Source organism: Vulpes lagopus, chromosome 3 (assembly GCF_018345385.1).
Source record: "Vulpes lagopus strain Blue_001 chromosome 3, ASM1834538v1, whole genome shotgun sequence".
NCBI classification, from domain to species: Eukaryota; Metazoa; Chordata; class Mammalia; order Carnivora; family Canidae; genus Vulpes; species Vulpes lagopus.
This window is the reverse complement of record NC_054826.1, coordinates 15,716,619-15,735,862: the sequence shown is the minus strand read 5'-3', so window position 1 is coordinate 15,735,862 and position 19,244 is coordinate 15,716,619. Positions and strand designations below refer to the sequence as shown.

Below are 19,244 nucleotides of genomic sequence, written 5' to 3'. Positions count from 1 at the left end.
GAACACATATTTTTCAACATGATATTTAGAACTATAGTGTAGGTATATATGTAAATGATATGTAAGACTACACATCACTTATTAAATATGATTATTTCTGAGCAATGGAATTAGAGAACGAGATCTTTTACTTGTTTCATCATACATGTCTGTCTTTCTTGGATTTGGAGGAACAAATATTAGTTTCTTATTAAATATTCAATGAAGATTTTTTTCCCTTTTAAGGAGATTTTATTTTATTTTATTTTTTTAAATAATAAATTTATTTTTTATTGGTGTTCTATTTGCCAACATACAGAATAGCACCCAGTGCTCATCCCGTCAAGTGCCCCCCTCAATGAAGATTTAAAGAAATAATTCAACATATGGAAATATTATAATCAAAGACCTTAATAAAGTTATTGTGTCTCTTAGTGTATTTTTTGCTTGATCCTTTTGAGTTTTCTAGATATGCAATCATTCCATTTGCCAATATTAATCGTTTAGTTTTCTCCTGTTTAATATTTATGCTTTTTACTTTTTCTCTTCATCTAATTGCATGTTCTAGATTTCTAGAATAATGTTAAATGTAGTGACAGTGGAATTTCTTGTTTTATCTCTAAATTTAATGGAGTACTTTTAATACTTCACCATTGAGGATGACCCTGGCTTATATTCCACTCTTATTTTACTAAAGTTTTTTTTTTTATTAAAAAAAACCTAAGCATCACTCAAATCTACATTGTTACTCTCACATTTCAATCCATGAAAGTTTATTGATGGTAAAAAAGGGACTTGACAGCACATTCATCAGTCTCATGGAATAGCACTTACTGAATTTTTATCTAATTAAACCAGTTATTCCTTAAACTCTAAAAGTAACATTTTACTATTATCCACTGATCACAGTGTCTTTAGCATATTAAAATGCTTTCTGATTATTTGTCCTTTTCGCTTAGTGACTAGTTCGATTCATACTTTGCAGCAACTAATTTGTCAGAAAAAAAGAAAAAGTTCTTCTCAGTCTCTGTGAATTCTCTTCTCCTCACTGAGAAACCTTTAGCCAGAGTAGAAAGGAACTGACCCTCATAATTTACAGTTGAGAGGTCCACAAGATCAATTCAAGTATTTCTGCAGAATTTGGCATTGGAGTTTTATTTTTCAAACCTCAGGGGCATCTTATGTTGTTTGTTTCACATTTGTTTTCACCAGTTGCTTTGTGAGTATTAACGTATTCCTCTGACCCACCGAGTTTTATGCATCATACTTTCTTTGCCTTAACAGCTGCCTCACTACAAGCTATACACAAATCTCACAAAAATGCCACGAGCCATTAAAATGTAGAAGTTAGATTAGACCTTAATGTGCATCTAAAATAAAAAAAAATAAGTAAATAAGCAAAATTAAATTCAGACATTCATCAGAGAAATGAAGCTTTGGAAAATTCTCTCCCCTACCCTATTGTTTCCCCATGTCTGTGGTTACAGTGGTTAAGAGTGCAGCTGGGGAGGTAACTGTGGATGGGGAAGGCAACCGACTTCTTACACGTGGCTGCCCAGATGTGCCACTCAGAGATGCAGTGCCTGCCTCTGAGCATCCCGGCCTGGCATCATTCTATCCTGAATGGTTATGAAGAAAGACACTGACTAATGCAATATCATTCGCTAACATGCTGATTCATTCATTCCACGTTATGATTGAGTGCCGTCTGGATCTTAGGTATTGTGTTTAGCAACAGACATAAACCCCAATAAGTCACAATGGTCTCCGCCAGAGTGTAGAAGCCCATAGGGGAGTCAGATTAGGTAGTGACAAATCAACATGGTGACAGTAGAGGTAAGCACAAGGTGTTATAGGATTCCTCCATAAACTCTGATCACACATGGAATTTATTATGCTGCACCTGATTAAAATCCTCCCAAGTACTCCCACCACTTGAGGACTAAATCAAAACTTCTGAGACTGGCATGTCAAACGCTTAACCACTGGCCCCCACCAACTCTGCCAAGTGCCATATCAGCCTCTGCTCAGCAGACCCTCTGCCTGAGGATGGCTTCCACTGAACCACCTGCTGAAGGAACCCGCGCCCTTCATTCTCTCTGTGAGATACACTGACATCTACATTGAGACTTGGCGGCTAGCAGGTTATCCTCTAGAACATTCTGTACTCACCCAGTGAAACTTAAACTCACGCAAGTCAGTCCTGCATGTTCCAGACTTGTTTAGACCAGTTAGACCTGTTATTGTAACCATATTACGAGGCCAATAAAGTACAAGTATGCAAAGAAAGACTGACGTTGATCTATGACAACAACCTTCAATGGTTTGAAAAAACCTGACAAAGTCACGTTGAAAGAATCTTGCTACCACAGCGTTGAAAACATGATGATATGAGATTGAGCTGGAGAATACCTTTAAAAAGTTAGGCACTTCCACTTAGATTTTCTTTTTTGTGTCTGAAAGTCCTTATCCATCTTAAAGAAAGCAAAACTAGGGAGAAGAGATGATGTGTGCAGTGTGCTTTAGCAAAGAAAGACAATGTGAAACCACGGTCAACAGCCCACAACCCAAAGGAGTGGCTTTGGCCTTGTTACAAATGAGTGGTGAAAGAACATATAGGCAGATGTTTTTAACTAAAATAAAATGTTCCAGGCAGATATGTATTATTTTTTATGAAAGTGCCCTATGTCTGACTTTCAGGAACAATCAGCACCCTGCTGTTCTCAATGGTGGCGGACAAGGAGACATCACCTTTTGTATGTGTAACTCCCCGAATGTCCTGTGTTCTCACAGATCCGTGACTTTGAGCACACTGTTTCCTTTGCCAAGAAATGTCCTCCACACTCCTTTATCTGGCACATTCCTGCTTACTCTGCACTGCTACATCAAAGTGCAATCTCCTTCACATTACCTCTTCTGGTCTTCTATAAATTTTTTCCCCCAGCCAGCAGCAGAAGCTCATTCATATGTTTGGGGACCACCCCACTCTATGAGACACAGCCTCTTACTGTAGGAGATGCGACCGCCAGCTATGTTCTTCTCTGCTCCCCATCACTTGAGTGCAGGCACCCCAGCTAGGCATAGTTATACCGAACCACAGGCTCCAGCCCCTCCTTTAAACCGGTGGCCAGCGACGTGACGCTGCCAGACATAGCTACCAAATCTGCTCTGGGGTTGGTGGTGGCCGTGGAGGAGGCCGATTTCAGTTCCTGGGGGTGCCAGTGGTAGAGATAAGGGGTGGCTGTGGGAACTCCATGTTTGGTTCTCTGACCCTCTCAGATATCTGGGAGGACTCTAGTAGCCTTTATTAAATTCCCTTTCAGCTCCGAACAGCCTAAATTTGTTTCTATTGCTTCAGCTGAGAATCCTGATGACACGGTGCCTTAAAGGCTGTGATATGACACTGTCACTGTTCCTATGTGTCTCTGTCCCCCGGTGACTGTAAGCTGGAAACAATGCATCTCATCTCTGTAACTCCTATAGCTAGCACAGGACAAAGTAGTGCAAAGCATCTGCTCAACAAATTGCTGTTAATTCTTTAATTTGTGAATTCACTACTCAATGGATGAGTGCGTTTCCCATGAACATCCAAATATAAAATAACAGCAAATGACACCAGAATGCTCTCAGTGGCTAAGGAGAACGGTGGCCCATTTTGTCCCTATTCCTCACAGAAGACAAGTACAAGCACAGAGAATTCCATAGCATTTAATTAAATATGAGATGATCACACACATTGGATACTTATACACTTAGCAGCTCTGCAAAATGTTTGTAATGCACATGGGAGGTACAAATCAGAGACCCTTCACTGTAGTGAACGATGGAGAGTTTTTAAAATAACCCCAAAGAAAAACCACTGAGCTGACAAATGCCATCTGATCTGTACCATTCCAGTTGTCTTACCACATGTTCTCATTACCTTCCTGGCCAGCTCTGTCTTGTAGCCCTTCCAGAAGTGCTATGAAAACACAAGTATGCACATCTGAAATAGCTTATACTTGGCTTTTCTGAAGCAAGTTTCCATGGAAACCAGAATGACAGGAGAGGCAAAGGCTAGTGGAAAATCAGGCGAATAAGCCAGGGCTCCCTAGATCCAGCCAGGACTGTTTAATCGACCAAATGAGCTGCCTGCTTAGCAGTTTTCATTTCATGCTATATAGAACTAGCAGTTTCCATCTCTGACTTAGGCATGGTCTCTCACCAGCTTTTCTTTCTTCATGAAATCCAAAAGGAGGTCGGTCAGAACAAACTTGTAATCTGACATTATACGTTGTCCCTGAGTAGAACATCACGCGTTAGCAGCAGTTCCGATTATAAGAGTATAATACACGGACTTTAAATCCCTCCAGTAACAGACAGACATTCACACATGAAATTCAAGTGATAATCTGTGCCCAACAATCCCAAAACACGGGATTTTAGAGCTAGAGTCTTCCTCAAGACTTACCCCCTCATTTTTTTGAGAGACTGTCTACTGTTACAGGGAAATAAACTTAATGCCTTCCAGTCCTGACTTCACACTTAAGGCTGAGTAACTTATTTGTCCTCTCTGTGCCCAATTTTTTCCATAAACGAAAGCTAACAATGACACAGTTCATAGGACCTCTGTGGATAAGGTACAGGACCAGGTTGGCATGAGGTTTCCTATGATAACCTCCTCTTTGAGACCCGGTTCCCATTTCTACAAAAGGTAAAGAACACACGTCCGGCTGGTGGAAAGGTCTTCTGCTGCTGACACACCAGGCCGATTCTGCTTTTCCTCTGGGTAGACGTGTATCCCTTTTCTGGCATCTTCCCTGATTGTCTTCAACAGGGCACTTGCAAATGCCTCTATTATAGCACTTTGTGTTACTATGGTCATTTGTTTATGAAGCTGCCACCCTCATTAGATTTTCTACTTTATGAGGCCCCCAACTTTGTCTTAGATCCCCTGCACCCAACCCTGCGGTTGGTATGTGGGAGGCTTTCCATAAATACTTGTCAAGGAAAAAAAAAAGGATAATGCTTATGGAAATGCTTTGAAAATCACAAAAGCACTAAGCAAATCTAAAAGAATGTGAGATTATATTCATCACTATTGATTCAGAGAAAAGGATTTGGAAAATACATTGCCCGACGAAGAATAAATGATCTTATCATTAGACCTCTAAGCCAACAGATAAGATCTGTTCTACAAAATCTAAAACCCCCTTCACAGATATCACAAAACAAAACAAACAAGAAAATTAAAAACACTTTGCCCCCCCCCCCAACAAACTAAAAACAGAACAAAAAGATACAAAATATCAACAACAACAACAGCGACAAACTCCTGAACAAAACAAAACCCAACCCTGGACCTGTGCCCTTCATGTCTTCCTGTGCCTTGGCTGCCCTGTGTGGTTCTGCATGTACCCAGGGGTGGGCGGCCTGCAGTAGAGGCCTCGGCTGCACTGTCCCCGGTTGCAATTGCTCAGCTATCTTGACTTGGTTCTTGGTTTGAGATAGTCACTAGGAATTCACCTAGACCAAGAAATACAAGAGGATGCATGTCAAATCTTCCGTATCTTTAAGAACATGGCCATAGTCAGCTCACTCACTGCATGTGCATGTAGGTCTTCTCCCCGAAGCTTGTGGCCACATCCATGGCCATCACACTCAGGACGGTTTGTAGACACATTTGGGTTGGGGCAATGTCTACACACATAGAAAGGTTATTTTGGGCTCATTGCTCAAATGCACCTGCGTCCAGAGCTGGCAATAGTCTCTTCTATTATCGATGGATGTAGCTGGGTGGTGGTAGCAAGAGAACCATACTCTTGATAACTAATTAGAAATTCTGGGCTTCTCCTTTTTCAGAAAAACAAAATCAAATGGGATTTGGTGAGTTTTTCTTGCCTTCTTCAGTTTTCATAGATGTGGCTGGCCATGGTAGTTTGCACACTGTGTGACCCCTTCTTTCTCTTAGCCTTTTTTAGTTTGGTGGTCATATCTTTGTGTGTCTGGGACACTCCTGGCTTATGCTGCTTGTCCTGGAGTATGTATAACTTCCCTTTTCATTTTCAGAAGCTGCCCAGTTTGGACAATAAATTCTATAGTCATCTCATTTTTTTTTTTTTTTGTCATCTCATTTGTTAATAGTGAGGTCTGGCGCTTGAGAATGAGACCATCCCTAGTCAAGATGAAGGCACATGGCTCAGTTGGTGGCATCAGGCGGGTGGGGCACAGTTAGACTCCTGGCCATCTAACGAAGCTGAGAGGGGGCAAAATGGACGTTACTTAACACCTCTAAGCGTCAGTTTCATCATCTATTAATGGAGAGAATAATAATAATAATAACAACAATTGTGCCAATGCCCCAGGATTACCGTGAGGATGCAGAGAGACAAGCTGTAGAGAGCATAGAACACACGGTGAGTCCTAATAATGGTAGCTATCATCCCTGTTCTACTTCCTTCTGTCTTCCCTTGCCCTCTTCCTGCCTTCTGTTCCCCACTTTCCTCTCCTCCACCCTTTCACTCTTTCCTGCTTTTTTTCCTTTCTGAAATAATGGAATAATTTGGGTTGTCTGAAGCAGAGTGCTCCTGCCTCAAGCCAGATGCCCCTGGGTTGGGGAGGAGCGGTCCAAGCTATGTTTGAGAATCCTCTAGATTATACGGAGTGCTTGCATTAATTTCATTTTCTTTGTGCTGCAAGGGAGAGTAGGTAAGGGCCCTGTCATCTTTGTCAGTCATCATGGCTCCAGTCCTGCACTTCTGTCAATTCACTGGTTTTGGTAGAAGCTGGACATGGTGACATATGCTTCTTCCTGACTTGATCCCAGGGAAGAGAGCACAGGCTGTCCCTGGGCAGCTGGGTTCGGTATCAGGATTCCTGATTGGAAAGGAAATGGAGTGGGCACCGTGCCGCTTGTAGTTCCAGGGCCAAGCAGTAGACCCTGGTACACATGGGGCCCATTCTTGCCACCTTCCCTGCAGTCTGCAGACCTGGAAGAGGGGAGTGCAAGGGCCTCACACATACTGACATTCCCGGCCAGGCAACCAAAAGGTGGATCTCCTCTGAAAGTTTTTGGGGTGATGACTGCATGCTCAGATGGCAAAGTAGGGCCCTGCAAGCCCCCTCCAAGCCTCTGCTTTTCAGACTCGTCTAGCTGTGGAGAAGTGTCTTGCAGAAAGCTTTCTGCTTCATCTCTAGCTTGAATGCCATCCACCTTATGAATCTGGCAGTCCAGGAAACTTTCAGGATTGAAACTCACATTCAAATTCTGCACCAAAAAAGAGAGAAGGCATTGAGAGTGCTCCAAAGAGACACACCAGCAAAGGTTCACGTTAGGGAAGGAAGTGAAGAACTTTCTGACAGGGGTTTATCAGAGAATGTTGGAGAATTACCCACATGTTCTAGTTGACTCTGCCAGAGTCTGAATGATACTGGCCCTGCCCTCCAGCCCTGGGGAAGCCTGGGAGATTTCTGAGGCTTGTATCTCATTTAGTTGCCCCTCTAGGGAGCTCCAGCCAGGATCTCATGAGGGACCCTAGTCATGGGATGCACAAAAGACCAAAACTTGTGGTTCAGCTCTTTCCTATCCTGCACTACCATTGTTGGCTACTGGGATGCCCCCAGCATTGTGATAGAAGCCCCAGAAGCACTCACCTTTTTTGGTTTTTTACACAGTTGTTCCAGAGTCTTCTTATGATCAGGAAGACTGGGCCACACCATAGGCTTAATTCTGAAAGAAGAGGACATTGAGAGAGAGGAAATGAATGGTCTTTCCACTCATTCTGAGCCAAAAATCAGAAGAGCACATTTCTAGTCTTGGCTCTGCCACAACTAGGGGGTGACCTTGGACAAGTGATTTGCCTTCCCTGGGCCTCGGATGTCCTATCAATTCACTGAGGGATCACTGTCCATGATCTCTATGAACACCTCTGGGAGAGATCGCCGGAGACGAGGAACAGTGAGGTTTGGCAATGGCTTAGCTATGAAACCAACATTTGCCCTATTCATCTCCTCCTGATAGAGGTGTTGTCAACTTATTCCTTCTCTCTAGTAGCAGCAACTCTTCTGCTCTGATTTTGGTGGAAGTGAGGGATATTTTCTAAATCACGTGAGGAAATTGCTTTAAGGTGTCTCTTTTCAAATTGGAATATACCTGTGTTGTGGGCATCTTCCTAGAACATTAATAACTTGATGGTACATGTCAAGAACATCATTTTTAGCATGAAGCAAGCATGGATCTGTCATGGGGTAGAATGCAAAAGTCCCATGAATCCATGTGCTGAAATTCAAGACTTCAAATACATTCTGCATTTTTCCTGGGTATCCCAGCTGTCCAGGCATTCTGGAAGCTTGATTACTATTCCTTTAGGATAAAAAGTTTGCCCTATATCCATTTACATATTTTCACCCATTAGGAAATTGTGAAAATTCACCAGTGTTTAGGGTGGGGAGGAATATGGGCACTGTAATTCCTGAAATGCCTTATTCTTCTTTGTAGTTTTCACATCAATAAATAGGGTTAAAGCTCCAACTCTCTGGGACCCCCTGTAACTAGCGTCCTGATTACTTAAAGCTCACCTTTTTTTCCATAACGCAAAGGCCAAGATGACCATCAGAGCCACAGAGAAGAAACTCAGGATGCTAATAGTTAGTAAAACAGGATCCATCCGCCCTGGAACGGCAAGGACAGAACTTGGTGAGCAATCATGAACCATGCAGTAGGGGAGGCTTTCAGGGTGCTTTGAGTTTGTTTAGTGACTTAGGACAATTTTATTATTTCTTCAAAGTTGCTCTCCAGTGAACAGGATGACATACCAGCCTTATGCACTAGGAATTTTGGCTTCAGTAAGTGGCACTGAATTAGGTGACCGGGTCTAGAACATCTGTCACTTGAGATACAAAGGTGACCAGGCATCAAAGAGCAGCAGTCTCTCCCCAACTCCCACCACCAAGAGAAGGAGGCCCAGTAGGGGACTGGTGAAGCGGAGGCTCCAGGCTGCAGGCTCAGCAATTCCCAGTCTGAGAAAGGGAAGCTGGGATGACAGAATGGTCCCCTCATACCTCAAAGAGAGGGTATATGTGCCATGTTTTGGTTCCTCGGGGGCCTGCCTGAGCCATGTTCTTTGGTTCTCTGACCATTCTCCTACACCACATGGATATCTTTGTTATTCTGAGAAAGGAGCCATGGAAGAGCAGCACTCGCCTGCCCGTCTTCCACCACCAAAGGTGCTCCCTGGAGGGGCTTTACAGAGACCAGCCATCGGGATTCCATTCTTAATTGGTAGAGTGGGGGTAGTAGGTAGGGCTTTTGTTCAGAATTAGTAGCAGTTCCCAAGAGCAGCTGGGTCAGTAGAGTCACTGATGCTACCAGAAGGGTCATTTGATCAATGACCAAGGGCCCTGTTCTACCACTTCCTTGTTCCTCACCAAAGGGGCAAAGATGGCAAGTCATTCTCCAAAGACAGCCTAAGGATGCCCTCGGAGGAGTCCTAACTTGTGGGTTCATTTCACTTCTCTGCCTCTGGCTCTTACTCACACACTTTGACACGCGAAGCACTCTGTGGTCACTTCCCACCTGTGATCTCTGGAGTTCTAAAGTGGAAGCTTGGACTCCATTCGCTCCAGAAGCCTTGGAAATAGTTGGCGTTAGGGATGGACCGGACTTTAATCTCATACATTGCATCAGGTTGTAGCTTTCTCTGTAGGAGTGTCAGCTTTGTACTGGATAAGTTCACACACTAAAGAGCAAAACGTGGCATTACATTTTTAGGATTGAAAAAGAAGTGCTGCCCAGATCCCTCAAATCATTTCAAATTGAATGCCCTTGTCTTATGGGTACTCTCATTAAGAAAGGAGTCATGAAGTGTGAGCTTCTAAATGATGCTACCAGTGGCCAAGGAGGGCAACAGTACCATGGTTCTTTGTTCAGGTGAGCTGGACTCTCCCACTCCAGGAGATTATAAATCACTCCCAGGCTCTCACCTTCCTTTCTACACTTCAGTTTTCTCCTCCATTTCACCCCTTTCACATTCCAACGGGAAATAAAAGGGAATGGTAAGGTTAGTGAGCAGGAATAATTTCTCTCTAGAAAGATCCCATTCTACATTGCAGATAGCAATATAGAGGCTACAGTACCTTCAAAAATGTGTATTATCCTTAAGGGAAAAAAAGCATCTTTCAGTTTGAGGGGTAAAAAGTTAATATTCCATTGTTATTTACATTTTTAACAATGGAATGACTTATTCAATTATTAGTTTTCATATATTTATTGAATTTATATATTTATTTTATGAGACATTTCCAAGTTTCTTAATTTTTCTGTTGTTACTTTTATCCTTTCCTTAATGATTTATAAGACGTTTTTATAGATGAAAGATTTAACCATCTGTCCTTGTATGTGTGGCAATTTAATCCTAATTTCTAATTTGCCTTATGACTTTATTATGTATGCTGACATTTTTAAGCTTTTATTTTTATGTAGTCACATGTAGCCATCTTTTTTTTATAATAAATTTATTTTTTATTGGTGTTCAATTTGCCAACATACAGAATAACACCCAGTGCTCATCCCGTCAAGTGCCCCCCTCAGTGCCCGTCACCCATTCACCCCCACCCCCCGCCCTCCTCCCCTTCCACCAGCCCTAGTTCGTTTCCCAGAGTTAGGAGTCTTTATGTTCTGTCTCCCTTTCTGATATTTCTTTTTTTCTTTTTTCTTTTTTTTTTTTTTTACTGCTTTTATGCTTAGAATATTCTTCTTCATTTCAAGATTATATAGACATTTACATATATTTTTCTACCTTTTTTAGAGTTTCACTTTTAAATAATTTCCTTAAATTATTTTTTTTTTATATGGAGCAAGTTAGGAATTTAACTTCGTTTATTTCCACAAGCAGTAAACTGACTGTCCTGATACCATTTTAAAAATCCTTCTCTCCACTATAGTTGCTCTTCCATTGGTGCAATTTTCAGATGAAGACTCAGGAGGGCAGGATCAAACTAACCTAGTTTTTGTGGTGAGTGGGTAGAAAGAGGGAGAGGCTGTTTGGGACAGACATTACACATAATCTAAGTACTGTAGAGAAGCATGCTCTGAACAGAGAAGGCTAATCCTGGCTTGAGCAAAGAGATCAGTATGGATGAGTAGATACTCTTTTCACCTTGAGAAGAAGTCATCATCTGGTTTTTGCTCATGTGGTACAAAAAAAGAACAGAAGTTAAGCCAGTAGGCTCAGAGGAACCTGAAAAATCTGGGATAATACTCTACTTTTCTTCCCATCTTTTCCCCAAGACAGATTTCAGAGACAGCCAGGCCGTTCCAATGACAGAACTCATGGAGTCTAAATAATACTCCAGATTATGATACAAATGAAGGTTGTTACTTCAAGGATGAAGAACTCAGGTTTTTAGAAAAAAAAAAAAAAGAACATGAAGAAAAATATTCCATCTACCTCCATACTTTAAGCTGCTTCCACAACTCCCATGAACCAAATTCTCCCTATGACTTGTTCATGGTTTTTGCCTGATTTGCCTGTGAGAGTTGTGTACTTTTTGAGACCCCCCAAATAAAGAGGATTTCTTTGGTCTTAATCTATACTGTGAGTTCAACAACCTAATTTAGAGACATTATAAAGACAAAACATAGAGCAAGAAAAAACATGAGAGCTAGAATGGGATGGCCCAGGGAAGATCTAGGTTTTGTGAAACCTGAAACTTTTATACTTTGCGGAGCTTCTCTCAGTAAAGGGTATATTTTGAACACAGAATTGCTAGGGGCCCTCCCCAGGTAAATGTACCTCTGGAACAATAAAATTTGTGACATTAAGAAGTTTTTATTTTAGAGTTTTATGTAAGTATTTTATAATTTTATGTATTTTATATAAATTTATTTATTAAGTATATTTTTACATACATCTTTATGAATGCTATAATGGATAAAGGTCATTAATCTACATACCATCCAGTCATTTTCATTTTTTTCTTGGCGATAGGCTACCTCATGCACTAATTCTTTCACATACTTCTTTTGTAAGTGAGATGTGTTAAATGTCACCAGAAAGTCATTCGCTCCCTCTCGATAGACGACTCTTATGTCAAAAGGAGCCTCAGGTTTAACTAGAAAGGAAAAAGAAGGGATGTCAGTCAATAGGGCAGTGAAGAATATAATTATACTTTTTAAAGTTCATCTATTCTAAAAAACACATTCTTTTTCTGGGTCAGTAACTGGGCAGCAGTTCAAAAAACCATTTCTTCTTCTTCCTGGTTCAAAGCCTGAGTACACTTTCCAGCCCCTCTGGCTGTGGGTGTGTGGCCTTGTGAGCAGTGTGGGTGGAAGTGATGTGTACCACCTCCCATCCTGGCTCAGAAACCTTACGTGTATGACCCTATGCTTATTCCCTTTCCACCACTTGGAGTCACATGTTGAAGACAGTGGAACCCCAAGATGAAAGAACTCTGAACGTTGCTTGGAGGAGCACCACCCACAGATAAGAAATAACCATTTTGGCCCTCATGTGAGCAAGAAATAAACTTACTGTGTTTGAGACATCGTATGTTTTAGGGCTTATTTGTTAGAGCAGTTAGTGCTAATTCTACACTAAAACACATTCTCTTTGCCTTTTAAATACTAGAGAACTTGCTACTAACTAGGAGTATGTAAACTTTGAACCCTCCAATGAAATCAGGTTGTAAGGTGGGAGCCTTGTACCTCACCTCAGCTATGCAGAAGTTGAGGGTCTGCATCCTGGCCCTAAGCTCATAGCTTCCAGTGTGACTTCAGTCTAGTACATAATAGTTTTAAATTCTTTTCTTGTCTCTGCCTTCTGCCTGCCTGTCATGTAAAGTTCTTCTTAAGATCTCATGCACCGGGTATAAAATGCTATTGGAAGGAGATAGGTTTTATTTCAGGCAGAAATCAACCCTGAGAGAGGTACTAAATTCCTTGAAAAGCATGCATGTCAGGCAGCCTCCCTATCATTGACCAGGGGCTTTCCTGTCTTGGGTTCTTAGCTGCTTTTATCACCAAAGCCTGGGATGTTCATTTTCTAAAGATGGAACAGCCACGTTTTTGCATGGCTGATCTCAGGCAGAGGTGGGGAGCACATAGGCTAAAATCTAATCTAAACCTATTAGTGACATTAGTATGTGTTCATCAAATTATTACTCTGTGGACTGAGCTGGATTCTAAGTTATCTGAGTTGGGCTTTAGCCTTGACTTGCCGACCCGGTGAAGTGAATTCATGTGATGGAGTCTGGCTCACTTATTGTAGTCACTTGTTCATAGCAGTAACCGCCTAAGTTTTTCCTGCATTGCCCCAGAGATCCTGAAAAAGAGGAAGTGTCTCCTTCTTCGCCCTTCGACGTCTTGTAAAAGAGGAAGTTTATCCTTTTCTACTCTTAGATGTACTACAGAAAGGGAAGGTGCCCTGGGGGAGCAAGGGGAAAGGGGGTTGGGTATAGAGAAACAGATCAACAGAGAATCCTGTCAACCCTTCACACCTGCCAAGCCAGTTTCTACCCTTCATTCAAGGGAATAATTGAGATTTACACTCTCAGTGAAACCTCTGACACTGAATTCCTTGCCTCATCCTCATCTCCCAAGGACTTCCGATAATGGAAGAATTAAGTGAAAAACAGACTGATATTGATTATCTACCTACTAAGCACCAAGTGCTTTACTTACACAAGCTTCCACCAACAATCCCTTATTACTACTATACTAATGAGGAAACTGAGTCTTAGAGAGGTTAAGTTCAGGCTCCTATAAAATGGTTTGATAGTATTTAATTCTAATTCTGTCTGATTCTGAGGCTAACTCTTCTTTATTTAGCTTTTGTTTCTGTGCTCCATTATGTCATACTGGCTTGTCCAGGTCTGTCTCTGGCCCAAAGGGTGTCTTTGAGCACATTAGAAGAAGTTGCTCATTCCTCAAGCAAAATTTTTATAAGTTAATTTATTCTGGAAACAGTCTGAACAATTATACAGATTCACCCCACCAAGACAAATGGGAAGTGAGGAAGCTGCCCCTCTAGCTTTATCAGAGGGCCCACACCTGAAGAAGGGAAGTGAGGGCCAGATGCTTACAGGGGTCTTGGGCTCAATCAGGGGCTTCCAGTTTAAATTCAATTAAATGATAGTTCTGCCAATGAAATGTCACTTAAGTATCAGAAGAAGGTTCTACCAGCGACATGCCTCTACTATCTCTCATCCTGCTTGCTCATGGGCGCTTTCCAAAGCTCCAAGAGGCTCACAGCACTCAGTTCATGGGGCCCCATGCTACCAGGTGTGAACACAACTGCTTTTCTTCCTTGGCTCCTCAGATGTGGCTTGTTAGGTTTGCTTCTGCTGGGGCATAGAAAATGGGCCTCTGAGAGCAGTAGGTATGATCAGATGGACAGGGTGCTACCTGGAGTATTGAGTATCACTTGCTCACTATCTAAAATGCCAGGAGTCTGTCAGAGGACTGAGAATTTCTACCCTCTCTACTTGCTCTCAGAGAAGTGAATATATTGAAATTCCAGTGGTAAACCTTTAGATACGGTGCTCTTGTGCAGTGCACCAACTGGCCATCCATCTATGATGGCCGAGTCTACAAATGACAAAACCCAGGTTGTTTGTGTCCCATACTCAGAATTACCTTGTCATCTCCTTCTTAGCACTCACAGAGGTTGTGGTCTATGTTGCTGTGTGTCCAACATGTACAACCCTCTACGCAATGTCTCTTTTTCACTATCTTTGCCTTCTTACAGGATGATTATTCACAGATGGAACTTTTGCTTTTACTCTTTATTTTACCAATTTAGTGAAACAAAGCTGAGATAGACTCAAAGCTTCTCACCACCTTGTCGTCACTAATGGGTACTGCTTTCTTATCTCTAATCTTCTTTTTGGGTGCTGAAGAGGGGGTTGAGAGTGGGCAGAGGGAGTGAGCTATAGTATTTAAAACCAGCAAAAGAATGCATCTCTTCAATCCCTTTGGCCAATATCCCCCCTATGTATATTGTTTCATCTGTAAATCTCCATAGGTAGAATAAATATGGGTAGTTATTAATCTATTGCCCTGATGCATTGTGATTGGCTTAGATATTCTCCTATAGCAGTCTCTCTGAGGCTTTGAAAAGAACTTTATTCACCCCAGGGTCATAATCTGTAAGAAATGGGAAAAACTTTCTTGTGTCTATATTCTCAATCTTTCTGATTAACTTTTGATATACTTGCCTAGTAACCAAATGGTGAAATGGTAATTAATATTAACTTATAACCAGGTAATTGAATGGGTTTACTAATTTATATTATTATGTATATGGTTATTAAATAGAGCCAAAGGACACAGGTAGATGAGTTTACCAATTAAGATTATAGTTTTATTTGAAATATAATTGTTATATCTTTTCTTGGCAGTGTAATATGAATATCCTAGGCCAAATAAGATTGACTATGCTCACTTCTCAATAATAAGTCTCTTAGGAAGAAGTAATTTCATGTGTCAGCTTGGCTAGGCTGTGTGCTCACTTGTTTGGTCAAACACTAGTCTACAGGTATATTTTACATTAACATTTAACTCAGTATACTTTGAGTAAAACAAGATTACTCTCCATAATGTGGTGCTCCTCATGCAATCAGATGAAGGCTTTAAAAGCAAAGACTGAGGGTACTGTGCTGGCTCAGTCAGAAGATCATGCCACTCTTGATCTTCAGGTTATGAGTTCAAGCCCCAAATTGCATGTAGAGATTACTTAAATAAATAAATAAACTTAAAAAAAAAACAGCAAAGACTGAGATCTGAAAAGATACAATTTTGTTTCAAGATTGCAATATACAAACCCTGCTTGAGGTTCCAGACTGTGGCCTTTCCCTGTGTGATTTGGACTCAAGACTGTGATATCCAGTCTTATCTGAATGCCTACCATTCTGGCTTGCCCTACAGATTTCAGACTTGCCATGCCCCATAATCATGTGAGCAATTCTTTAAAATGAACCTCTTTCATATCTCTATCTACATCTCTATCTATATTCATTCTATTTATCTATCTATCTATCTATCTATCTATCTATCATCTATCACCTATCTATATCTTATATTGGTTCTGTTTGCTCTGGAGAACTCTAATACAGAAGACATATTTACTTTTCAAAATAACTTGATAATTTAACTAAACACACTCAGAATATGGTGGATATATGGGAAGAAGACTACAAGGAATTCGGGAGAGGGTAAAATGAGGAAGGAAAGGACATATGTTGGTGGATAACAGAGGCCTATCTCCAGCGAGACTTCACACAGATGAACTCTTCCTGTAATTACTATCCTTCATAGCTGAGTTTTTTTATTTTTTATTTATTTATTTTATTTATTTTTTATTTTATTTTTAATTTTTTCATAGCTGAGTTTGAAGACCCTCAGAATTCTCTGATAGTAAGAATTAGTGGCATGTGTTTCACGACTTTGATTTCTTTAACAAATTCCTTCCATTAGGGAATTTGTTCTTCCCTATTGAAATGAAAATAGCTTTTATCATTTGTCTACTTTTAACATGCAGAAAGTCCAGAGATAATCAGTGTCTTCATATATCCCTAAATGGCAAACATACTCCCACATAAAAAAAAACTTCTTACCTATCCGGACTATGTTCAATTTCTTGGAAGTTATATTCTTTCCTTCAAGCTTCACATATATTTCACTGTCTCCAATGAGTAAGAATTTCTTTGTCTTGATAAAATACATCTCTTGCAGTTTATTAAAAGTTAGACATTTTACATTCAAAAGAGCTCCACTGTAGAAACAAAAAGGGAATCTATCTTAATTCAAGTAGGAGTTTCTGTATATAATGGAATAGCATTACATGTACATTTCAGTTGTATGGCTTCAGCTGTGTCCATAGGTATGCGGATGGGTAGGTGCTTGAGAGAGAGGGAGAGAAAGAGAGAGAGAGAATTAAATAATGTGCCTTCTTGCTACCATCATACCTAGTGATAATATATTTAGGCATTAGATGCTACAGTCAAAGCATATTCATGAAAAAGATGGAAAATTCCTATTTTTAAATAATTGATCATCAAAAAACAAATACTCTGTTTAGGTGAGAAGGTAATTGCTCTTTTTGATGTCCTGCAGAAATAAACTGAGGAAATAAAACCTGTAAAGAAATACTGACCCAAAAAAAGTTAAAGAAAATGATACAATATCCAAAGGATTATATACATTAAATTCTAAGGTAATTTTGACTGTACTCCATTTTTATCTCATCAATGGACTTTAAAAGCAACCCTTCTTCCCATGTTTCCTAGCTTAACATGCGACAACAATGCTCTAGAAATTGAGTTTTGTCACTTCTGTGACTTCCTCTTCCCAATTAGGATCAAGCTTTCAGGACACTGAGGAAGAGAGATTATTGCCTATTGTACAACTAACATCAAAAGCTCCCCATTGTGCTATTCAAAATAAAAAGTATAACTTTGAGTTCCAGTAATAGCAGAACAACTTATATCATACTAGCCCTCCAATATATAACTATCATGAACCTTGGACAAGCTATTTTTGAAAATCTATTTAAAAGCTTCAGTAACCAAAAGTATGCCAAAACAAGAGGGAATTTTATCCCTTGGTAAACAGGTGGTTGAGACCCTTGTTTCTGCTTTTTTCTTTTTCTTTGTTCGATGGCATTCCTTGGGTCACACTGTGGTAGACATTTAGAATCTGATGGAGAGTCACCATTTTATTGTATTTAGAAGTTAGAGGACTACTTGCATGAATGGATATTTTTAATGGGGAACAGCCTAGAAATGAGGAAGCTATGGGGATGGAAGACACCAGATCTGTATATAAACTATGCTCATGTCATTATGTGTCCTTTTAATTGTCAAGTGAGGAAGAGACTCTAAGGAAACCATGGGTTAGCAATAGCTAGATGGCTGTAGCAAAAACTGAGCTGAGATTTTAGGTGCTGTCTCAAAAGAAAAAAGAATTCGAAGATGAATCCAGTCCTGTTAACCAACTAAAAGAGCTAAAACTAACATTCAGCAGAGGAAGTTAACAGAATGCAGAAAACCTATTAACAATAGTGTCTTTCCTTTTTTTAAAAAAAATATTTATTTATTTATGAGAAACACACAGAGAGAGAAAGGCAGAGACACAGGCAGAGGGAGAAGCACGCGGGGAGCCTGATGTAGGACTCAATCCCAGGACTTCGGACCACATCCTGCGCCAAAGGCAGATGCTCAACCACTGGGCCACCCAGGTGCCCCCCAATAGTGTCTTTCCTATAACCAAAAGCTACTACAATGACTAAAAAAGAAAAATGAGACCCAGAGACAAGACAAAAAGTAGTCAATGTAAACTGACCCTAAAGTTACCAGACATTGGAATTAGCGGAAAAGAACTTTAAAGCAGCTTTTGTAAATATGTTCAAGGGCTAAACAAAGAATATGGCCATAATGACTGAGTAGATGTGTAATGTTAGTGGGGAAGTGTAAACTGTAAAAGATGAAAATACTGTAACTGACAAGTAAATCTAAAATTCGTAAAAATGCACCGACTGTATTGGATGAGCTTAATGGCAGATTGGAAATGGCAGAGAAAAGGGTCAATAAACTTGGAGACAGAGCCCATAGCAAGTTTTCAGTCTGAGATAACAGAAACTCTTAGTGACCTATAGGATGATGTCAAGGGGATAAATAAATATATAATTAGAGTTCCAGAACAAGAAAAGATAAAGCACCTGGATGAAAAAAAAAATAGATACAAAATAATGGCTCCAAATTTCCCAAATGTAACAAAAATGTCTTTTTAAGTTTAAGAATCTCAGCCAATCCAAGCATGAAAACCATACCAAGGCACATCACAGTCAAATCACTGGAAAATAAAAGCAAATAGAAAATTTTAAAAGTATCTAGGGAAAAATATCACTTTTGATCAGAAACTATGGGAACCAGAAGACACTGGAATAATATCTTTAAAACTCTGAAAGAGAGAAAGAAAATATGTCCACTTTGAATTCTTATATGCACAAAATATTCTTCAATAATGAAGGCTAAGTGAAGATATTTCCACATAAATAAAAATTGAGATGATTTTTCTATAAACTTCTTTAGATCAGAGGGAAATGATACCACATGGAATTGCAGATCTACAGGAAGCAACTAGGTGTACCAGAAATGGTATACTTTGGTAAATGTTAAAGACGTATATTTCCTTCCTTTAAATTCTTTAAAGATAACTGATTGCTTAAAACAAATATTACAACATTACTGTCGCACTTATAGTGTATAGTAGATGTACAAATAGAAAACAG

General features: G+C 40.2%; 1 protein-coding gene across 1 annotated transcript in view; it reads right to left on the bottom strand.

The window, feature by feature from the left end:
• Positions 1-3,671: 3,671 nt before the first annotated feature.
• Positions 3,672-19,244, bottom strand: part of IL7R (interleukin 7 receptor) — a 29,613-nt gene continuing 14,040 nt past the window's right edge. The window contains exons 3-8 of the mRNA XM_041746949.1: positions 16,570-16,727; positions 11,912-12,069; positions 9,533-9,695; positions 8,536-8,629; positions 7,612-7,687; positions 3,672-7,225 (exon numbers count right to left, since the gene is read on the bottom strand). Coding sequence (XP_041602883.1) covers positions 6,725-7,225; positions 7,612-7,687; positions 8,536-8,629; positions 9,533-9,695; positions 11,912-12,069; positions 16,570-16,727 — 1,150 coding nt within the window. The 3' untranslated portion in view covers positions 3,672-6,724. The remainder of the gene's footprint in view (positions 7,226-7,611; positions 7,688-8,535; positions 8,630-9,532; positions 9,696-11,911; positions 12,070-16,569; positions 16,728-19,244) is intronic.